General features: G+C 54.4%; 1 protein-coding gene across 2 annotated transcripts in view; it reads left to right on the forward strand.

Moving 5' to 3' along the window:
• Positions 1-17,220, forward strand: part of LOC139373569 (AT-rich interactive domain-containing protein 1A-like) — a 125,450-nt gene that overhangs the window by 15,379 nt on the left and 92,851 nt on the right. For both annotated transcript variants that reach the window (XM_071114233.1, XM_071114234.1), the window contains exons 2-4: positions 1,921-2,148; positions 2,801-3,409; positions 3,537-3,653. In XM_071114233.1, coding sequence (XP_070970334.1) covers positions 1,921-2,148; positions 2,801-3,409; positions 3,537-3,653 — 954 coding nt within the window. The remainder of the gene's footprint in view (positions 1-1,920; positions 2,149-2,800; positions 3,410-3,536; positions 3,654-17,220) is intronic.

Here is a 17,220-nt window from a genome sequence, read left to right on the forward strand (position 1 = left end):
TGGGGTAGCCAGGAGAGGGAGGCCTGCCCTGTGGGTGGCTGGAGGTAAAATGTGTAGTGGATAGAATGTAGTATCTCTTTATGCTGACAACCCCCCCACCCCTTGCTGCCCCCACAGGACCAGTTTCCTCACCCCTCCTCCCCCTTGCTGCCCCCACAGGACCAGTTTCCTCACCCCTCCTCCCCCTTGCTGCCCCCACGGGACCAGTTTCCTCATCCCTCCTCCCCCTTGCTGCCCCCACGGGACCAGTTTCCTCACCCCTCCTCCCCCTTGCTGCCCCCACGGGACCAGTTTCCTCCCCATTGCTGCCCCCACGGGACCAGTTTCCTCCCCCTTGCTGCCCCCACGGGACCAGTTTCCTCCCCCTTGCTGCCCCCACGGGACCAGTTTCCTCCCCCTTGCTGCCCCCACGGGACCAGTTTCCTCCCCCTTGCTGCCCCCACGGGACCAGTTTCCTCCCCCTTGCTGCCCCCACGGGACCAGTTTCCTCCCCCTTGCTGCCCCCACGGGACCAGTTTCCTCCCTCTTGCTGCCCCCACCCCTGTATCGCGAGTGTCATTCATGCAGTGCCAAACAGCGTTATTAAAACAGGAGGAGAAGAGGAGCCGGTCTCTGGCACGGGTTCAAAACAACATACAGCGGGGACCTGTTACATTTCAGGCACACTGCCCTCTCCCTCCTCTCCCTGCTCTCTGGTCTGGGCTATAAATAGACTGTGGTTGTCTTCGTATAATCAGGCACTGAGGTTTGGGAGGGAAAAACATGACATGGATGAGTAACCATGGGAAGCAGTGAGAAGGTGTTGTGTCTGTTGCTTTGTGTCTGTGTTGCCGTCCTGTCTTGGGGTCCAAGAGGCTCAAGGTGCTGCTGCCTGGTACTTCAAAGCATCTTCTCTCTGTACGAGCATCGTCTCTGATTGGTGGTCGCCGCCGCTGGCATTTACATGCAAAGGTGAACACTGGCTCAGATGTATAAGAAAACAACAGCTATTGTAGTCAAATCAAATGTTATTTATCACATGCTTTGTAGACAACAGCTGTAGACTAACAGTGAAATGCCAACTAATTACTTATTTGTACTTTTCCAAAAATGCAGAGTTAAAGATGAGAGTGGAGTGATGCAAACTAGCCCTCCTCAGCTCTCAGTAGTAGGGGAAACACTGGTGGTGGTATTTCTCCAATTCAGTCAGACTCGGAGACTACTGTATTTGGGACTGCGGTTGCTGTATTTGGGACTGCGGTTGCTGTATTTGGGACTGCGGTTGCTGTATTTGAGGCTGCGGTTGCTGTATTTGGGACTGCGATTACTGTATTTGGGACTGCGGTTACTGTATTTGGGACTGTGGTTGCTGTATTTGGGAACCTCCCCAGCCATTCCACCCCAGGTGCAGGCGAGGTCAGGCCTGTCCTCTCCCATGATGTCTCTCTCCCCTCCCCCGAGGGATGTGCTAGCGTCCAGCCACCACAGACAGACAAATACCTCTCTTTCCTCCAGATTATTTTCAGAGTAACCTGAACACTCCCCAACGTCAGGATGTAACTTTGTCTTCCCACTGGCGTTCTGATCTCCTGGGCAGTCAAATGCTCCTGGCGAAGGGGTGGAGGGAGGATACTGGGCTCATTCATTCATTCATTTTTTTTGTGGGAAACCAATCCGCCCTGACTGTTTTGTTGGCATTCTTTAGCTATAGGTTTCATTCTCCCCACCGACGGCATAACTTAGTTATGGGCCTCCGTAGTGACGTCTCGTTCTTTTTCCTGCTCAGCTTGTGTACCATTCCTCAAAGGGTCACATTTTAATAAGTTGCGTTGGTTCAAATTATTATATTCAGCAGTTCAGTGATTGCAATGTTAAAGATGGAAATAAATGTATGAATGTCCTAAGTTTGGTTTCTTACAAGCCCTCCCCCTCTCTCTCCAGCCCCCCAGCCCTATGGACCAAGTAGGGAAGATGCGGGGCCAGGGGTACGGTGGAGCCAACCCCTACTCCCAGCAGCAAGGCCAGGGGCAGGGCCCTCCTCCCCCAGGGGCCCAACAGGGTGCCTCCTACTCAGGCCAGGGCTATGGACCCCCGGGGCCTCAAAGGTATCCTATGGGCATGCAGGGACGCACCCCCACCGGCATGGCTGGCATGCAATACGGACAACAGGTTGGTAATGCTGTCGATCCTTCTAGCTCTCTCTCTCTCTCGCTCGCTCTGTCTCTCTCTCTCGCTCTGTCTCGCTCTCTCAGCACACTCTTAAGATCATAACACTGCCATGCAGTCACAGCTTAAACAGCTCTGTTAGTTTAGAGACACACAGACAGGCCTGTTGGGTGTTATAGGCACCCTGTAGAGGAGGCGAGTCCTGTCTCATTGTTACCCGTCTCAGACAACAGCCACTTCAGGTGGGTTTGATGCAGGACTTCGTGTTTTCTTTGAATGGTTAAGAGGGTCAGGGCCCTGCTAGACATCACAGGGCTTTTTCCTTAGTGGACTTAAAAGGGCAGCTAGTGAAGAGTATTGCTATTGAATCCTCTTAATATTGCCTAATGTAGAAAAATATTTTACGTTTCATGCTAACCGCTGAATGTGATTTGTTTTTCATGAAAAACAATTTGTCATTTTTGTGCATTTTGTAATATATTGTATTTTGCCAGTTGTGTGTGCAGGGCTGGATCTCAATAGGACTAAAATCACTGTCCTTATGTAGACCAGAGGATTCTACTTCTGTTTCCTGTGGGCTCCATTTAATGTGCCTGTGGACCCTGCTGCCCACAGCCACTAAATCTGTGACTACATTGCGGTTTGTCCTCTCTAGATGGCCGGCTTTGGGCAGCAGGGTCCAGGGGGCTTCGGTCAGCAGAGCCAGGGCTACTACAGCCAGCACGGCCCCCCACCACACGCTGGCCAGCAGCAGGCCCCCTACCCCCAGCAGGTCCACCCCTCCCAGGGCCAAGGGCCTCCGCAAGGGGGTCCACCCCAGGCACAGCCACCCTACAACCAGGGACCAACCCAGCCCCTGCAGCAGCCGGGGCCCCAGCAGGGCCAGTCCGGGCCCAGCTACCCTCAGCAGCAAGGACCCCCGGGGCAGCAGCCTCCACAGCAGCAACCCCCCTCGCAGCAGCAAGGACCCCCGCAGCAGCAGCAAGATAGGGCGGCCCCTCCACAGGCCCAGCCACTCCCAGGCCATCAACAACCCCCAGTCCACCAATCCTCTCCGGGCCCCCAGGGCCAACACCCATCTCCAAGTCACAGTGGACCCCCACAGCAGCAGGGTCAGTCTCAGCAGGGCCAGCCCTCACCCTACTCCCAGACCCCACCCCTGCAGCAGCAGGGTCAGTCTCAGCAGGGCCAGCCCTCACCCTACTCCCAGACCCCACCCCTGCAGCAGCAGTCGCCCTTCCATGGGTTTCCACCTCCGCCACAGGTAAAACATCACCTATCCGTCTAGGGTCTAGGCATTAGCTTGGGAAGCTTACTCAGGCTTTCAGAGTTCCTCACTTTACACACATTCATGCATTTGTCCTCGCCCTCTTTCCTCCCTCTCTCTTCAGGAGCTCTCCCAGGACTCGTTCAGCTCCCAGTCCAGTGCTCCCCCCTCCAACCAGCCCACGACTTCCAACAAGAGTGGCACAGAGGACAGCATGCAGGGACGGCCTTCTAGTTTACCAGTAAGCACTCCCAACACACACTACCCGTCTGTCACTCAACACACACGTACATACACACAATCTACCACACTACAACAACCTCTACCTCCTTAAGTTGTCTACTCAGCAGTCATCTTTTCCCAGCACCTTATTTAACATATTCACGTCCTCCGGCCCAGTCCTCTCTGTTGGACTGCTGGCTGGGGGGGGGGGGGTGACAGCTGTTCTGAGGTGAGGGTTCCCTTCACACTCCACGGTGAGGGAAAGGGTTGGTTGGTGGAGCTGTGGGAGGCCAGAGGATAGATGGGTCTGAAAGGCTTTACTGAACCACAATCAACCTGTCTCGATAAGCAGGTGAAAACATATTCATGAGGGAAACAAAAGGTACTGAAACCAACAACAAAACATGGTGATCCTTTTCACTTTGAAATTGACCTTTTAATTTCACCCCTATTTAATTAGCAAATGCTTAGAATTTCCAATCTGGGAATAGATCAACTAAGCTAAATGATTATGAAACTGAATGGTTTTGAACTCTGACTACTCTCTCTGTGTGAACGAGCGTGACGGTATAGCAGGATACCCTATCTGTGCTTGTTTCTAGGTTTAGACAGAGAACACGTCTGCAGGGAAACATTACATCGTTAATGAGAGGGAGGGAGGGGAGTGAGGAAGTGCAAGCAGATGACTTAAATAGGGAGATGAGGGAGAGAGAGATTTCAGTGCCAGTGGGGGATGTCCTCAGGATGTTTCCCTCTTTTAAAAAATGTATTTATACATTTATTTCTTTATCTCCGGGCTCAGCCATTGGCCAAGGAGGTTATTTGTGTCCCGGGGATTCCCCCATCGGCTGTGTGTGATTGGCTATGAGAGCCATTAATCTGGCAGTGGTCTGAACCATCAGATTGCTCACTGCCAGCCCACCCCTACCTTCCCCTGTGCACATGACACAGTGTGCAGATTAGTCAACATTTACCATGCTGCCTTTCAGCCAGACACCCAGCCAGGCAGGCAGACAACACCTCAGCCAGAACAGTACAGATGCAACACTGGCAGCCTCAGCCATATCATATAGCCAGTGTTGCCTTAGCCAATGCCAACAGATAGCCCAAGCAGAACAGAGCACGTTGGTAGTTGATCATTGTGTCGGGTACGTAGGTTTAGGAGAGCTCAGATCTACTGCCTTTTAAAATCAGACTTTGAAAAACGTAATTGTTCACACTGTGGCCATTTCTGTTTTGGTTTCACTATAACATGATGGACATTAAGTTTAGCAGGGCAACACCACCTCAGCCAGTGCACATCCAGACGGGGCTGTCTGGCTGTCAGCACCTGGCTCAGTCTGTTCTGGTCTGCTGCGTATTCCTGTGGGAACTCAGTCTAACTGACGGTAGTCCTGGTTGAAGAACAACTACAACAAGCAGCATGAGAAAGGGGGAAACAGCCGGCTGGCAGCAAGGCTGAAACCAGCCGGACGAGTTGAGCTGCTTCCTTGTTTGTTTTCAGCCGGGTAGCTAACTGAACTACACACACTCTCTCTCTCTTACTGTTGAGCTCATCATACTGTGTTGTTCCCCATACTGCGTTTATTCTGTTCACTTCACTTGAATTATTTTAATAACGTTTCCCTATTCTGTTTGAAATGCATCAGCTGATGCTGTTCCAGTGTAGGCATACACACACACACACACACACCCTCTCCCCTTTCTGGTGAACACATTCTTAGAGTACTGTTTCCCACCAATGACCTCTCATCTAATCCAAGGTACTCAAGTTCAAATGAACACTACATGACCAAAAGTGTGTGGACACCTCGTCAAACATCTCATTCCAAAATCATGGGCATTAATATGGAGTTGGTCCCCCCTTTGCTGTTATAACAGCCTCCACTCTTCTGGGAAGGCTTTTCATTAGATGTTGGAACATTGCTGCTATAACAGCCTCCACTCTTCTGGGAAGGCTTTCCAGTAGATGTTGGAACATTGCTGCTATAACAGCCTCCACTCTTCTGGGAAGGCTTTCCAGTAGATGTTGGAACATTGCTGCTATAACAGCCTCCACTCTTCTGGGAAGGCTTTCCAGTAGATGTTGGAACATTGCTGCTATAACAGCCTCCACTCTTCTGGGAAGGCTTTCCAGTAGATGTTGGAACATTGCTGCTATAACAGCCTCCACTCTTCTGGGAAGGCTTTCCACTAGATGTCAGAACATTGCTGCAGGGACTTCCTTTCAGCCACAAGCATTAGGGAGGTCGGGCACTGATGTTGGGTGATTAGGTCTGGCTCGCAGTCAGCATTCCAGTTCATCCCAAAGGTGTTCGATGGGGTTGAGGTCAGGGCTCTGTGCAGGCCAGTTCAGTTCTTCCACACTGATCTTGACAAACCATTTCTGTATGGACCTCGCTTAGTGCACAGGCTTTGTCATGCTGAAACAGGAAAGGGCCTTCCCCAAACTGTTGCCACATAGTTGGAAGCATAGAATCATCTGGAATGTCATTGTATGCTGTAGTGTTAAAATATCCCTTCACTGGAACTAAGGGGCATGAACCATGAAAAACAGATATGACACTTGGCATTCTGGCCAAATAGTTCAATATTGGTTTCATCAGACAATCTTGTTTCTCATGGTCTGAGTCCTTTAGGTGCCTTTTGGAAAACTGTGCCTTTTACTGATACAACCAAACCCCCCTCTACCATAAAGGCCTGATTGGTGGAGTGCTGCAGAGATGGTTGTCCGTCTGGAAGGTTCTCCGATCTCCACAGAGGAACTATGATGGAGGCCGCTGTGTTATTGGGGACATTTGTTTTGGTTCCCTTCCCCAGATCCGTGCCTCGACAGAATCCTGTCTCGGACCTCTACGGACAGTTCCTTCCACCTCATGACTTGGTTTTTGTTTTGACATGTACTGTCAACTGTGGGACCTTATCTAGACAGGTGTGTGCCTTTCCTCCAGTCAAGTTGTAGAAACATCTCAAGGATGATCAATGGAAACAGGATGCACTTGAGCTCAATTTTGAGTCTCATATCAAAGGGTCTGAATACTTATGTAAATAAGGTATTTCAGTTTTTCATTTTATTACATTTCTAAAAACCTGTTTTCGCTTTGTCATTATGGGGTATTGTCTGTAGATTGATGAGGAAAAAATAACTTGATCTGTTTTAGAATAAGGCTGTAACTTAACAACATGTGGAAAAAGAGACCGGGTCTGAATACTTATGACCCCTACTACACTGTACGTGTGTGTCTGTCGTTGTGTTGGGGGCTGTGTTGTGTAGAGGACTCGGTGTGTCTGTCGTTGTGTTGGGGGCTGTGTTGTGTAGAGGACTCTGTGTGTCTGTCGTTGTGTTGGGGGCTGTGTTGTGTAGAGGACTCGGTGTGTCTGTCGTTGTGTTGGGGGCTGTGTTGTGTAGAAGACTCGGTGTGTCGTGTAGAGGACTCGGTGTGTCTGTCGTTGTGTTGGGGGCTGTGTTGTGTAGAAGACTCGGTGTGTATCGTTGTGTTGGGGGCTGTGTTGTGTAGAGGACTCGGTGTGTATCGTTGTGTTGGGGGCTGTGTTGTGTAGAGGACTCAGTGTCTGTCGTTGTGTTGGGGCTGTGTTGTGTAGAAGACTCAGTGTCTGTCGTTGTGTTGGGGGCTGTGTTGTGTAGAAGACTCAGTGTCTGTCGTTGTGTTGGGGGCTGTGTTGTGTAGAGGACTCAGTGTGTCTGTCGTTGTGTTGGGGGCTGTGTTGTGTAGAGGACTCAGTGTGTCTGTCGTTGTGTTGGGGGCTGTGTTGTGTAGAGGACTCAGTGTGTCTGTCGTTGTGTTGGGGGCTGTGTTGTGTAGAGGACTCAGTGTGTCTGTCGTTGTGTTGGGGGCTGTGTTGTGTAGCGTGTGTGTCTGTCATTGTGTTGGGGGCTGTGTTGTGTAGCGTGTGTGTCTGTCGTTGTGTTGGGGGCTGTGTTGTGTAGCGTGTGTGTCTGTCGTTGTGTTGGGGGCTGTGTTGTGTAGAAGACTCGGTGTGTCTGTCGTTGTGTTGGGGGCTGCGTTGTGTAGAGGACTCGGTGTGTCTGTCGTTGTGTTGGGGGCTGTGTTGTGTAGAGGACTCGGTGTGTCTGTCGTTGTGTTGGGGGCTGTGTTGTGTAGAGGACTCGGTGTGTCTGTCGTTGTGTTGGGGGCTGTGTTGTGTAGAGGACTCGGTGTGTCTGTCGCTGTGTTGGGGGCTGTGTTGTGTAGCGTGTGTGTCTGTCGTTGTGTTGGGGGCTGTGTTGTGTAGAGGACTCGGTGTGTCTGTCGTTGTGTTGGGGGCTGTGATGTGTAGAGGACTCAGTGTGTCTGTCTGTTGGGGGCTGTGTTGTGTAGCGTGTGTGTCAGTGAGAGAGGAAAGCCCAATTAGCCCTGAGATTCCTTCACACAGGAGTTCCAGTGGCTTGCGTCACCGTTAAGGTGTCGGCTGGTGCCTAGCAGAACTCAGCTAGGAGTGTGCTTGCTTATTCCCTTAAAATACATTCGCTTGAGGTGTGTTCATTTTGAGACGCCGTAGCCAGTATACTCTTCCTCAAAATAGACAGAATTAATCGAAGATAATTCAAGAACTCGGGTAATTAATTTTGACATTTTTGCAGAGGAGATGTTTGAGCTTGGTGCAGTATTTCTCACTTAAAACGATTAGTCTCTTGTTGAATGACAAGACTTTATTGAAGAACCCATACTGTTGACCAATCACCATCGAGGAGGCGTCGACTTCGGCTACCAACATCCAAAAACAAACAAATGTCACACAATGTTGTCATATGAGCAGACTCTTCCGGACTGTTTCGGCTGGGATGCATGGAGACGCCTTTAGTGGTCCACCCTCATCTCCCAAACAGACCCCCATGACTTCTAGTGTCTGTGTCAAGTCCTTTCCCCTCTCCAGCAGAACAACTTGTTGTTGCTCCACTGCTCTGGAGCAGTCTGCACCGCTAGGCCGGGTCACTTTGTCTTCTCTCCAACCCTGCCCAGCTCCAACCCTTCTTTTGCCTAGGAGGCAATGTAACCAGTCACAGCCCTCTTGGTAATACTTACACATTGGACCATAGCTGTAAAAGTATCAGAGATCTCACTCAAGACTTTTTAATATGCCCGTAGAGTATATTATGATCAACAATATGTAGAAAAATTTGACAATTCAAAAAATATATTATCAATATTCATGTTTATATTTTTCAATTATGCTTTTAGATACAAATGTCCGCTAGATATCAACAATCCTTCCTCCAAAATACCATTCTGTGGATTAAATATCAGGAAAATGCCCCAAATCGTGGCCTTGTTTTGTTCCCGGCTTCATGAGGAATCACGCCTGTCTCTCCCACTGTAAATCAGCTTTTGAAACGCCGCTCGCCTCAGCCTTGTTTTGCGAGCTTCTCTGCTCTGCCTGTCGTTGCAGTATTCAGTTTCCTGGCGTGTTTCCTGTTGCTATTCTGGGGCCAGAGCTTCCTGTGCCCACGTGTCTTATTCAGATTCCTGGGCTGACTGAGAGCGACAATTTCTCTACTTGTTTTCTCTCTTTCACCCCCCTCCCCTCTCTGCTCCATCTCATTCTGCCTCCCTCTCTCCTTCCCCCGTCTGCACATAGGTGATTTTTAATTCATGTACTTGAGAAAGTTCAATCTGCTGACTAAGTGTGTTTGGATTTGCCTCAGTGAATTGTTTTGGAGCTGGTAGACCCAGCCTGCCTCTTGCTGTTGTGGACACATGTGTTCTCACGCTCTCTCTCATAAGCTCACCCCTCCCTCCCCCTCCCTCCATTTCTGCTGGGTTGATCTAGTCTTGCAGCACTTTCCTCTCCTCTCTGCTCCCTCTTCCTATGTGGTGTTTGCTTGGACGGGGAATTTAGATGCCCCAAAAACTGCTTGTGATTTTGATTTTAAAGTAATGCTCTTTTAGATGAAATCACCTTTGTTTTTCTGCTCTGAGAAACAGTAGTTGTGTCGGTCAGTTGAAGTGTTTTGGCAGTGCCCTCTTGTCTACTTTGGGTTGTTCCTGGGTGTCTGTCATCGGTGGGAGGGGCGTTGCTCTGGAGAAGCAGGCAGACAGACTCCATTTATATTTGTCACATGCTCTGAATAGTCTAGTGAGTGAGTAGGGTCAGTGCAAGATAGTTCAGGTACCATTACTTTACTATTTGTCAGTCTGACTATTTGTCAGTCTTATGGCTTGGGGGTAGAAGCTGTCTCAGCCTGTTGGTCTGAGAGCTGGTGCTCCGGTATCGTGTATGGCTTTGGTGGCTGGTATCAGGCAGACAAGCTGTGGTCCTCCCTCCCAGCCCCTAGTATCAGGCAGGCTAGGCAGACCCTGGTCCCTCCCAGCACCCCTCTCCCTGGCCTGGGCAGCTGCCTGCCTCACTGGGGCATCTGTGCTGAGCTCTGGGACTCTCCTCTACCATTGTGTTCAGCACACCCTAGCCCCATTATTTACAGCAATCAGACCTCCTCTCTCTCTGCTCTGTATTGCACACAGGTTGCTGTGTGTGTGTGTGTGTGTGTGTGTGTGTGTGTTGCCAGTCGAGAGCCTCAATTTGGCAAATGTTTACAAACATATCTAGTCAGGTAGACTATTTATTTCAGGAATAAACATGACCCATCTGTGCTCTAAGCATAATCATCAGAAATCAGAAAAGAACAGCTGAGCAATATTGATTTAGTTTATTATGTTGTTTGGAAAAAAAACAAAAAACAGTTTTAATAGCAATCTGTTATCTTTTCATACGATGTCCCCTTCCCACGTTCCTCCTCAACCTTGTCCATGAATTACAATCCCCATATGGTCTCCTGTATTAAGTAGCAGGCTAGTGGTGGTCTCGGGGGAGATGGGTCTGGGAAGGGACTAGGAACATACCTTTTTAGAGTATTAGGGGTTCAGAGTAGCCTTGTCTAGAGGAGAGATCAGCACCTCGGTTTGGGCGTGCCCTGCCCTGCTACCTTACCTGCCCTCAGGGCAGAAACTAGGGACTGGGATGAGTTTAAATTGAATTGCATGTTGACATAATCCAGTATCCCATGCTTGAATATTTGTATTTTCTACGATTGTTTAGGTGGACGCCTCAGTAATGTGTTGTGGTGGATTGTATAGCGTGTGGTTGTGGTTGGCTTTGTGTTGTACTGCTACCATTTGGTTGAATGAGTTTCTCTTGTTGTAGACTTGTGTTTCTGTAATGGTAATGGCTGCTGTGCTGTATGAGGCTGGGGCCTGCCTCTTCTCCTCTTCCTCTCTTTCTCCACTGTGGGATGGGAGTGCCCCCTTATGGTGGAGCTCAGCCTAGCCAACCCAGAGCTGGGGCTGTGTTTCTCTCTACACCCATCCTGGCCTACCCAGAACACCCTTCCCCCATCCCTGTACGCAGGGGGACATCCCATACCCTCTACCCTGACCATGAAGGGTCACCCTGTACGCAGGGGACATCCCGTACCCTCTACCCTGACCATGAAGGGTCACCCCGGCCTAATGCTGGTGTCCGAGGGTGGAGCCACATACTCACAGAAAGGCATATCTGAAAATAGATAGTTGTTGTGATATTAAACCTGTAAAACGTCTGCAGTCGTCATGGTACTACTGTGATTGTATGGGTCAAGCTGGTGGATCAGTGGGGTGAAATCATGTGAGATGCTGTTTGATACTGAAATGGGGTCATGGGAAAAGTCATTTCACCTCTTCTAAGGAGATCAGAGACACACATTACGTGTAGTAGCGGGAGGGGCGTGTAGTAGCGGGAGGGACGTGTAGTAGCGGGAGGGGCGTGTAGTATTCACTTAGTAGACCAGCACTATGACTGATGTAAACAAACACTGCTGAACGCTTCAAGGTTTTTACCTCTGCTGTGTGTGTAATTAAAGTGTGTGTGTGCAGAGCTGGGAGGGAGGAAGGCTTTGGTCTGTTTGAGCTTCCTGTAACAATGACATAGTAGCTGACTGCACCATGACCCCGGCAGGCTCACAGGGAGGGGGGAGGAGGGGGAGGGGTGGTGTCTGCACTGATGTGGAAACGCATGTGGAGTATGGTTACCATGGCAGCCCTAGAGACGCAGCAACAAAAAATAATGGTATTTCTACCCCCCTCGTCTGTGTGTGTGTGTGTGTGTGTGTGTGTGAGTGTGTGAGAGAGAGATCCTCTTTGTGTACAGGGGACTGAGAACAGGAAGCTTGACAGGCGGTGAGTGGATGAGCTAGCGAAAGAGTGAGAAAGAAAGCCACAGGGAAATGGAGAGAGACGTGGTTCATTGAGAGTCGGTGACTGGGAGCTGAACTCTTCCAGGACCCCAGACCCTGTTCCAGTACCGGCTCTGACCCGGTCACAGCCCAGCCTCCAGATAGCAGCTCAGTTACATGACCTTACTGACTGCCCGGTGACATCATAGCACACTACCCACCTCCACTTCCCCCGACTTTCTGCTTCTCTTGGGCTGTGCCTGAAATGGCACCCTATTCCATATATAGTGCACTACTTTTGACCTCGGCCCAAAGAGCTCTGGTCAAAAGTAGTGCTCTAAATAGCTAATAAGGTACCATTGGGGACTGCCATTGTATAAAAAGACTGTCGAGTAGACAAATGGCCTGGAGTTTAGCTTGATGGATTTAGTGAAGTAATCTGTAAGTGGAATACATTCAAGTGTGAATGGAACTGGGATGGAAGCAGGAGACTGAAGCAGTATGGCAATGCTAGTGGCTGCCTTACACACTGCACGGCTACTTAATATAATATGTGAAATTAGCCTCTTAAGCCTGGACCTTAGGGGTTTTAAGTTTGTTGTTGACGTTTCTGTGTGTTTTTCTATTTTAGTTTCTAGTTTGTCCGTTTTCTCGCTGTGAAAGATGGAATCATGCTCTATGGAAGTTCCCATGTTAGCTGGAAACACAACATGCCCGTCACCGAGCAGAGAAGGAGATGCAGCACTGGCCTCCTCTCTCTCCCATGTTGCTTAGCCTGACTACATAACATATCTGTGTTGTTGTTGGGGCTCGCGCAGAGGTCTGTTTTTTGTGTTTTTTTGTAGAAAATAGCCTTTGCCCCCCAGCCCCTCTTTCCTCAACCATGTCCTCTCTACTCATTCATTCACCCTCCCCCTCTTCATTCACCATCCCCCTCTTCATTCACCCTCCCCCTCTTCATTCACCCTCCCCCTCTTCATTCACCCTCCCCCTCTTCATTCACCCTCCCCCTCTTCATTCACCCTCCCCCTCTTCATTCACCCTCACCCTCTTCATTCACCCTCACCCTCTTCATTCACCCTCACCCTCTCCCCTCACCCTCTCCCCTCTCACACTCTCGGTTCACCCTCTCTCTCTCGGTTCGCCCTCTCTCTCTCGGTTCGCCCTCTCTCTCTCGGTTCGCCCTCTCTCTCTCGGTTCGCCCTCTCTCTCTCGGTTCGCCCTCTCTCTCTCGGTTCGCCCTCTCTCTCTCTCTCGCCCTCGGCTCTCTCTCGCCCTCGGCTCTCTCTCGCCCTCGGCTCTCTCTCGCCCTCGGCTCTCTCTCGCCCTCGGCTCTCTCTCGCCCTCGGCTCTCTCTCGCCCTCGGCTCTCTCTCGCCCTCGGCTCTCTCTCGCCCTCGGCTCTCTCTCGGCTCTCTCTCGGGGCGCTCTCTCTCTCTCTCGGGGCGCTCTCTCTCTCTCTCGGGGCGCTCGCTCTCTCTCTCGGGGCGCTCGCTCTCTCTCTCGGGGCGCTCGCTCTCTCTCTCGGGGCGCTCGCTCTCTCTCTCGGGGCGCTCGCTCTCTCTCTCGGGGCGCTCGCTCTCTCTCTCGGGGCGCTCGCTCTCTCTCTCGGGGCGCTCGCTCTCTCTCTCGGGGCGCTCGCTCTCTCTCTCTCTCGGGGCGCTCGCTCTCTCTCTCTCTCGGGGCGCTCGCTCTCTCTCTCTCTCGGGGCGCTCGCTCTCTCTCTCTCTCGGGGCGCTCGCTCTCTCTCTCGGGGCGCTCGCTCTCTCTCTCTCTCGGGGCGCTCGCTCTCTCTCTCTCTCGGGGCGCTCTCTCGCTCTCTCTCGGGGCGCCCGCTCTCTCTCTCTCGGGGCGCTCGCTCTCTCTCTCTCGGGGCGCTCGCTCTCTCTCTCTCGGGGCGCTCGCTCTCTCTCTCTCGGGGCGCTCGCTCTCTCTCTCTCGGGGCGGTCTCTCTCTCTCTCTCGGGGCGCTCGCTCTCTCTCTCTCGGGGCGCTCGCTCTCTCTCTCTCGGGGCGCTCGCTCTCTCTCTTTCGGGGCGCTCGCTCTCTCTCTCTCGGCGCTCGCTCTCTCTCTCTCGGCGCTCGCTCTCTCTCTCTCGGGGCGCTCGCTCTCTCTCTCTCGGGGCGCTCGCTCTCTCTCTCTCGGGGCGCTCGCTCTCTCTCTCTCGGGGCGCTCGCTCTCTCTCTCTCGGGGCTCTCGCTCTCTCTCTCTCGGGGCGCTCGCTCTCTCTCTCGGGGCGCTCGCTCTCTCTCGGGGCGCTCGCTCTCTCTCGGGGCGCTCGCTCTCTCTCTCGGGGCGCTCGCTCTCTCTCTCGGGGCGCTCGCTCTCTCTCTCGGGGCGCTCGCTCTCTCTCTCTCTCGGGGCGCTCTCTCTCTCTCTCTCTCGGGGCGCTCTCTCTCTCTCTCTCTCGGGGCGCTCTCTCTCTCTCTCTCTCGGGGCGCTCGCTCTCTCTCTCTCTCGGGGCGCTCTCTCGCTCTCTCTCGGGGCGCCCGCTCTCTCTCTCTCGGGGCGCCCGCTCTCTCTCTCTCGGGGCGCCCGCTCTCTCTCTCTCGGGGCGCTCGCTCTCTCTCTCTCGGGGCGCTCGCTCTCTCTCTCTCGGGGCGCTCGCTCTCTCTCTCTCGGGGCGCTCGCTCTCTCTCTCTCGGGGCGCTCGCTCTCTCTCTCTCGGGGCTCTCGGTCTCTCTCTCTCTCGGGGCGCTCGGTCTCTCTCTCTCGGGGCGCTCGCTCTCTCTCTCTCGGGGCGCTCGGTCTCTCTCTCTCGGGGCGCTCGGTCTCTCTCTCTCGGGGCGCTCGCTCTCTCTCTCGGGGCGCGCTCGCTCTCTCTCTCGGGGCGCGCTCGCTCTCTCTCTCGGGGCGCTCCGTCTCTCTCTCTCGGGGCGCTCGGTCTCTCTCTCGGGGCGCTCGGTCTCTCTCTCGGGGCGCTCGGTCTCTCTCTCGGGGCGCTCGGTCTCTCTCTCGGGGCTCTCGCTCTTTCTCTCGGGGCTCTCGCTCTCTCTCTCTCGGGGCTCTCTCTCTCTCGGGGCTCTCGCTCTCTCTCTCTCGGGGCTCTCGCTCTCTCTCTCTCGGGGCTCTCTCTCTCTCGGGGCGCTCGGTCTCTCTCTCTCGGGGCGCTCGGTCTCTCTCTCTCGGGGCGCTCGCTCTCTCTCTCTCGGGGCGCTCGCTCTCTCTCTCTCGGGCGCTCGCTCTCTCTCTCTCGGGGCGCTCGCTCTCTCTCTCTCGGGGCGCTCGCTCTCTCTCTCTCGGGGCTCTCGCTCTCTCTCTCTCGGGGCTCTCGCTCTCGCTCTCTCGGGGCTCTCTCTCTCTCTCTCTCGGGCTCTCGCTCTCTCTCTCTCTCGGCTCTCGCTCTCTCTCTCGGGGCTCTCGCTCTCTCTCTCTCGGGGCGCTCGGTCTCTCTCTCTCGGGGCGCTCGCTCTCTCTCTCGGGGCGCTCCGTCTCTCTCTCTCGGGGCGCTCGGTCTCTCTCTCGGGGCGCTCGGTCTCTCTCTCGGGGCTCTCGCTCTTTCTCTCGGGGCTCTCGCTCTCTCTCTCTCGGGGCTCTCGCTCTCTCTCTCTCGGGGCTCTCGCTCTCTCTCTCTCGGGGATCTCGCTCTCTCTCTCGGGGATCTCGCTCTCTCTCTCGGGGCGCTCGCTCTCTCTCTCGGGGCGCTCGCTCTCTCTCTCGGGGCGCTCTCTCTCTCTCTCTCTCGGGGCGCTCTCTCTCTCTCTCTCTCGGGGCGCTCTCTCTCTCTCTCTCTCGGGGCGCTCTCTCTCTCTCTCTCTCGGGGCGCTCGCTCTCTCTCTCTCTCGGGGCGCTCGCTCTCTCTCTCTCGGGTCGCTCTCTCGCTCTCTCTCGGGGCGCCCGCTCTCTCTCTCTCGGGGCGCTCGCTCTCTCTCTCTCGGGGCGCTCGCTCTCTCTCTCTCGGGGCGCTCGCTCTCTCTCTCGGGGCGCTCGCTCTCTCTATCTCGGGGCGCTCGCTCTCTCTATCTCGGGGCGCTCGCTCTCTCTCTCTCGGGGCTCTCGGTCTCTCTCTCTCGGGGCGCTCGGTCTCTCTCTCTCGGGGCGCTCGGTCTCTCTCTCTCGGGGCGCTCGGTCTCTCTCTCTCGGGGCGCTCGGTCTCTCTCTCTCGGGGCGCTCGGTCTCTCTCTCTCGGGGCGCTCGGTCTCTCTCTCTCGGGGCGCTCGCTCTCTCTCTCGGGGCGCTCCGTCTCTCTCTCTCGGGGCGCTCCGTCTCTCTCTCTCGGCGCTCGGTCTCTCTCTCGGGGCGCTCGGTCTCTCTCTCGGGGCTCTCGCTCTTTCTCTCGGGGCTCTCGCTCTCTCTCTCTCGGGGCTCTCTCTCTCTCGGGGCTCTCGCTCTCTCTCTCTCGGGGCTCTCGCTCTCTCTCTCTCGGGGCTCTCGCTCTCTCTCTCTCGGGGCTCTCGCTCTTTCTCTCGGGGCTCTCGCTCTCTCTCTCTCGGGGCTCTCTCTCTCTCGGGGCTCTCGCTCTCTCTCTCTCGGGGCTCTCGCTCTCTCTCTCTCGGCGCTCTCGCTCTCTCTCTCTCGGGGCGCTCGGTCTCTCTCTCTCGGGGCGCTCGGTCTCTCTCTCTCGGGGCGCTCGCTCTCTCTCTCTCGGGGCGCTCGCTCTCTCTCTCTCGGGGCGCTCGCTCTCTCTCTCTCGGGGCGCTCGCTCTCTCTCTCTCGGGGCGCTCGCTCTCTCTCTCTCGGGGCGCTCGCTCTCTCTCTCTCGGGGCGCTCGCTCTCTCTCTCTCGGGGCGCTCGCTCGCTCTCTCTCTCTCTCTCGGGGCTCTCGCTCTCGCTCTCTCGGGGCTCTCTCTCTCGCTCTCTCGGGGCTCTCTCTCTCTCTCTCTCGGGGCTCTCGCTCTCTCTCTCTCGGGGCTCTCGCTCTCTCTCTCTCGGGGCTCTCGGTCTCTCTCTCTCGGGGCTCTCGCTCTCTCTCTCTCGGGGCGCTCGGTCTCTCTCTCTCGGGGCGCTCCGTCTCTCTCTCTCGGGGCGCTCGGTCTCTCTCTCGGGGCGCTCGGTCTCTCTCTCGGGGCGCTCGGTCTCTCTCTCGGGGCTCTCGCTCTTTCTCTCGGGGCTCTCGCTCTCTCTCTCTCGGGGATCTCGCTCTCTCTCTCTCGGGGATCTCGCTCTCTCTCTCTCGGGGATCTCGCTCTCTCTCTCTCGGGGATCTCGCTCTCTCTCTCTCGGGGATCTCGCTCTCTCTCTCGGGGATCTCGCTCTCTCTCTCGGGGATCTCGCTCTCTCTCTCGGGGCTCTCGCTCTCTCTCTCTCGGGGCGCTCGGTCTCTCTCTCTCGGGGCGCTCGGTCTCTCTCTCTCGGGGCGCTCGGTCTCTCTCTCTCGGGGCGCTCGGTCTCTCTCTCTCGGGGCGCTCGCTCTCTCTCTCGGGGCGCTCGCTCTCTCTCTCGGGGCGCTCGCTCTCTCTCTCGGGGCGCTCGCTCTCTCT

Source organism: Oncorhynchus clarkii, chromosome 18 (assembly GCF_045791955.1).
Source record: "Oncorhynchus clarkii lewisi isolate Uvic-CL-2024 chromosome 18, UVic_Ocla_1.0, whole genome shotgun sequence".
NCBI lineage: Eukaryota > Metazoa > Chordata > Actinopteri > Salmoniformes > Salmonidae > Oncorhynchus > Oncorhynchus clarkii.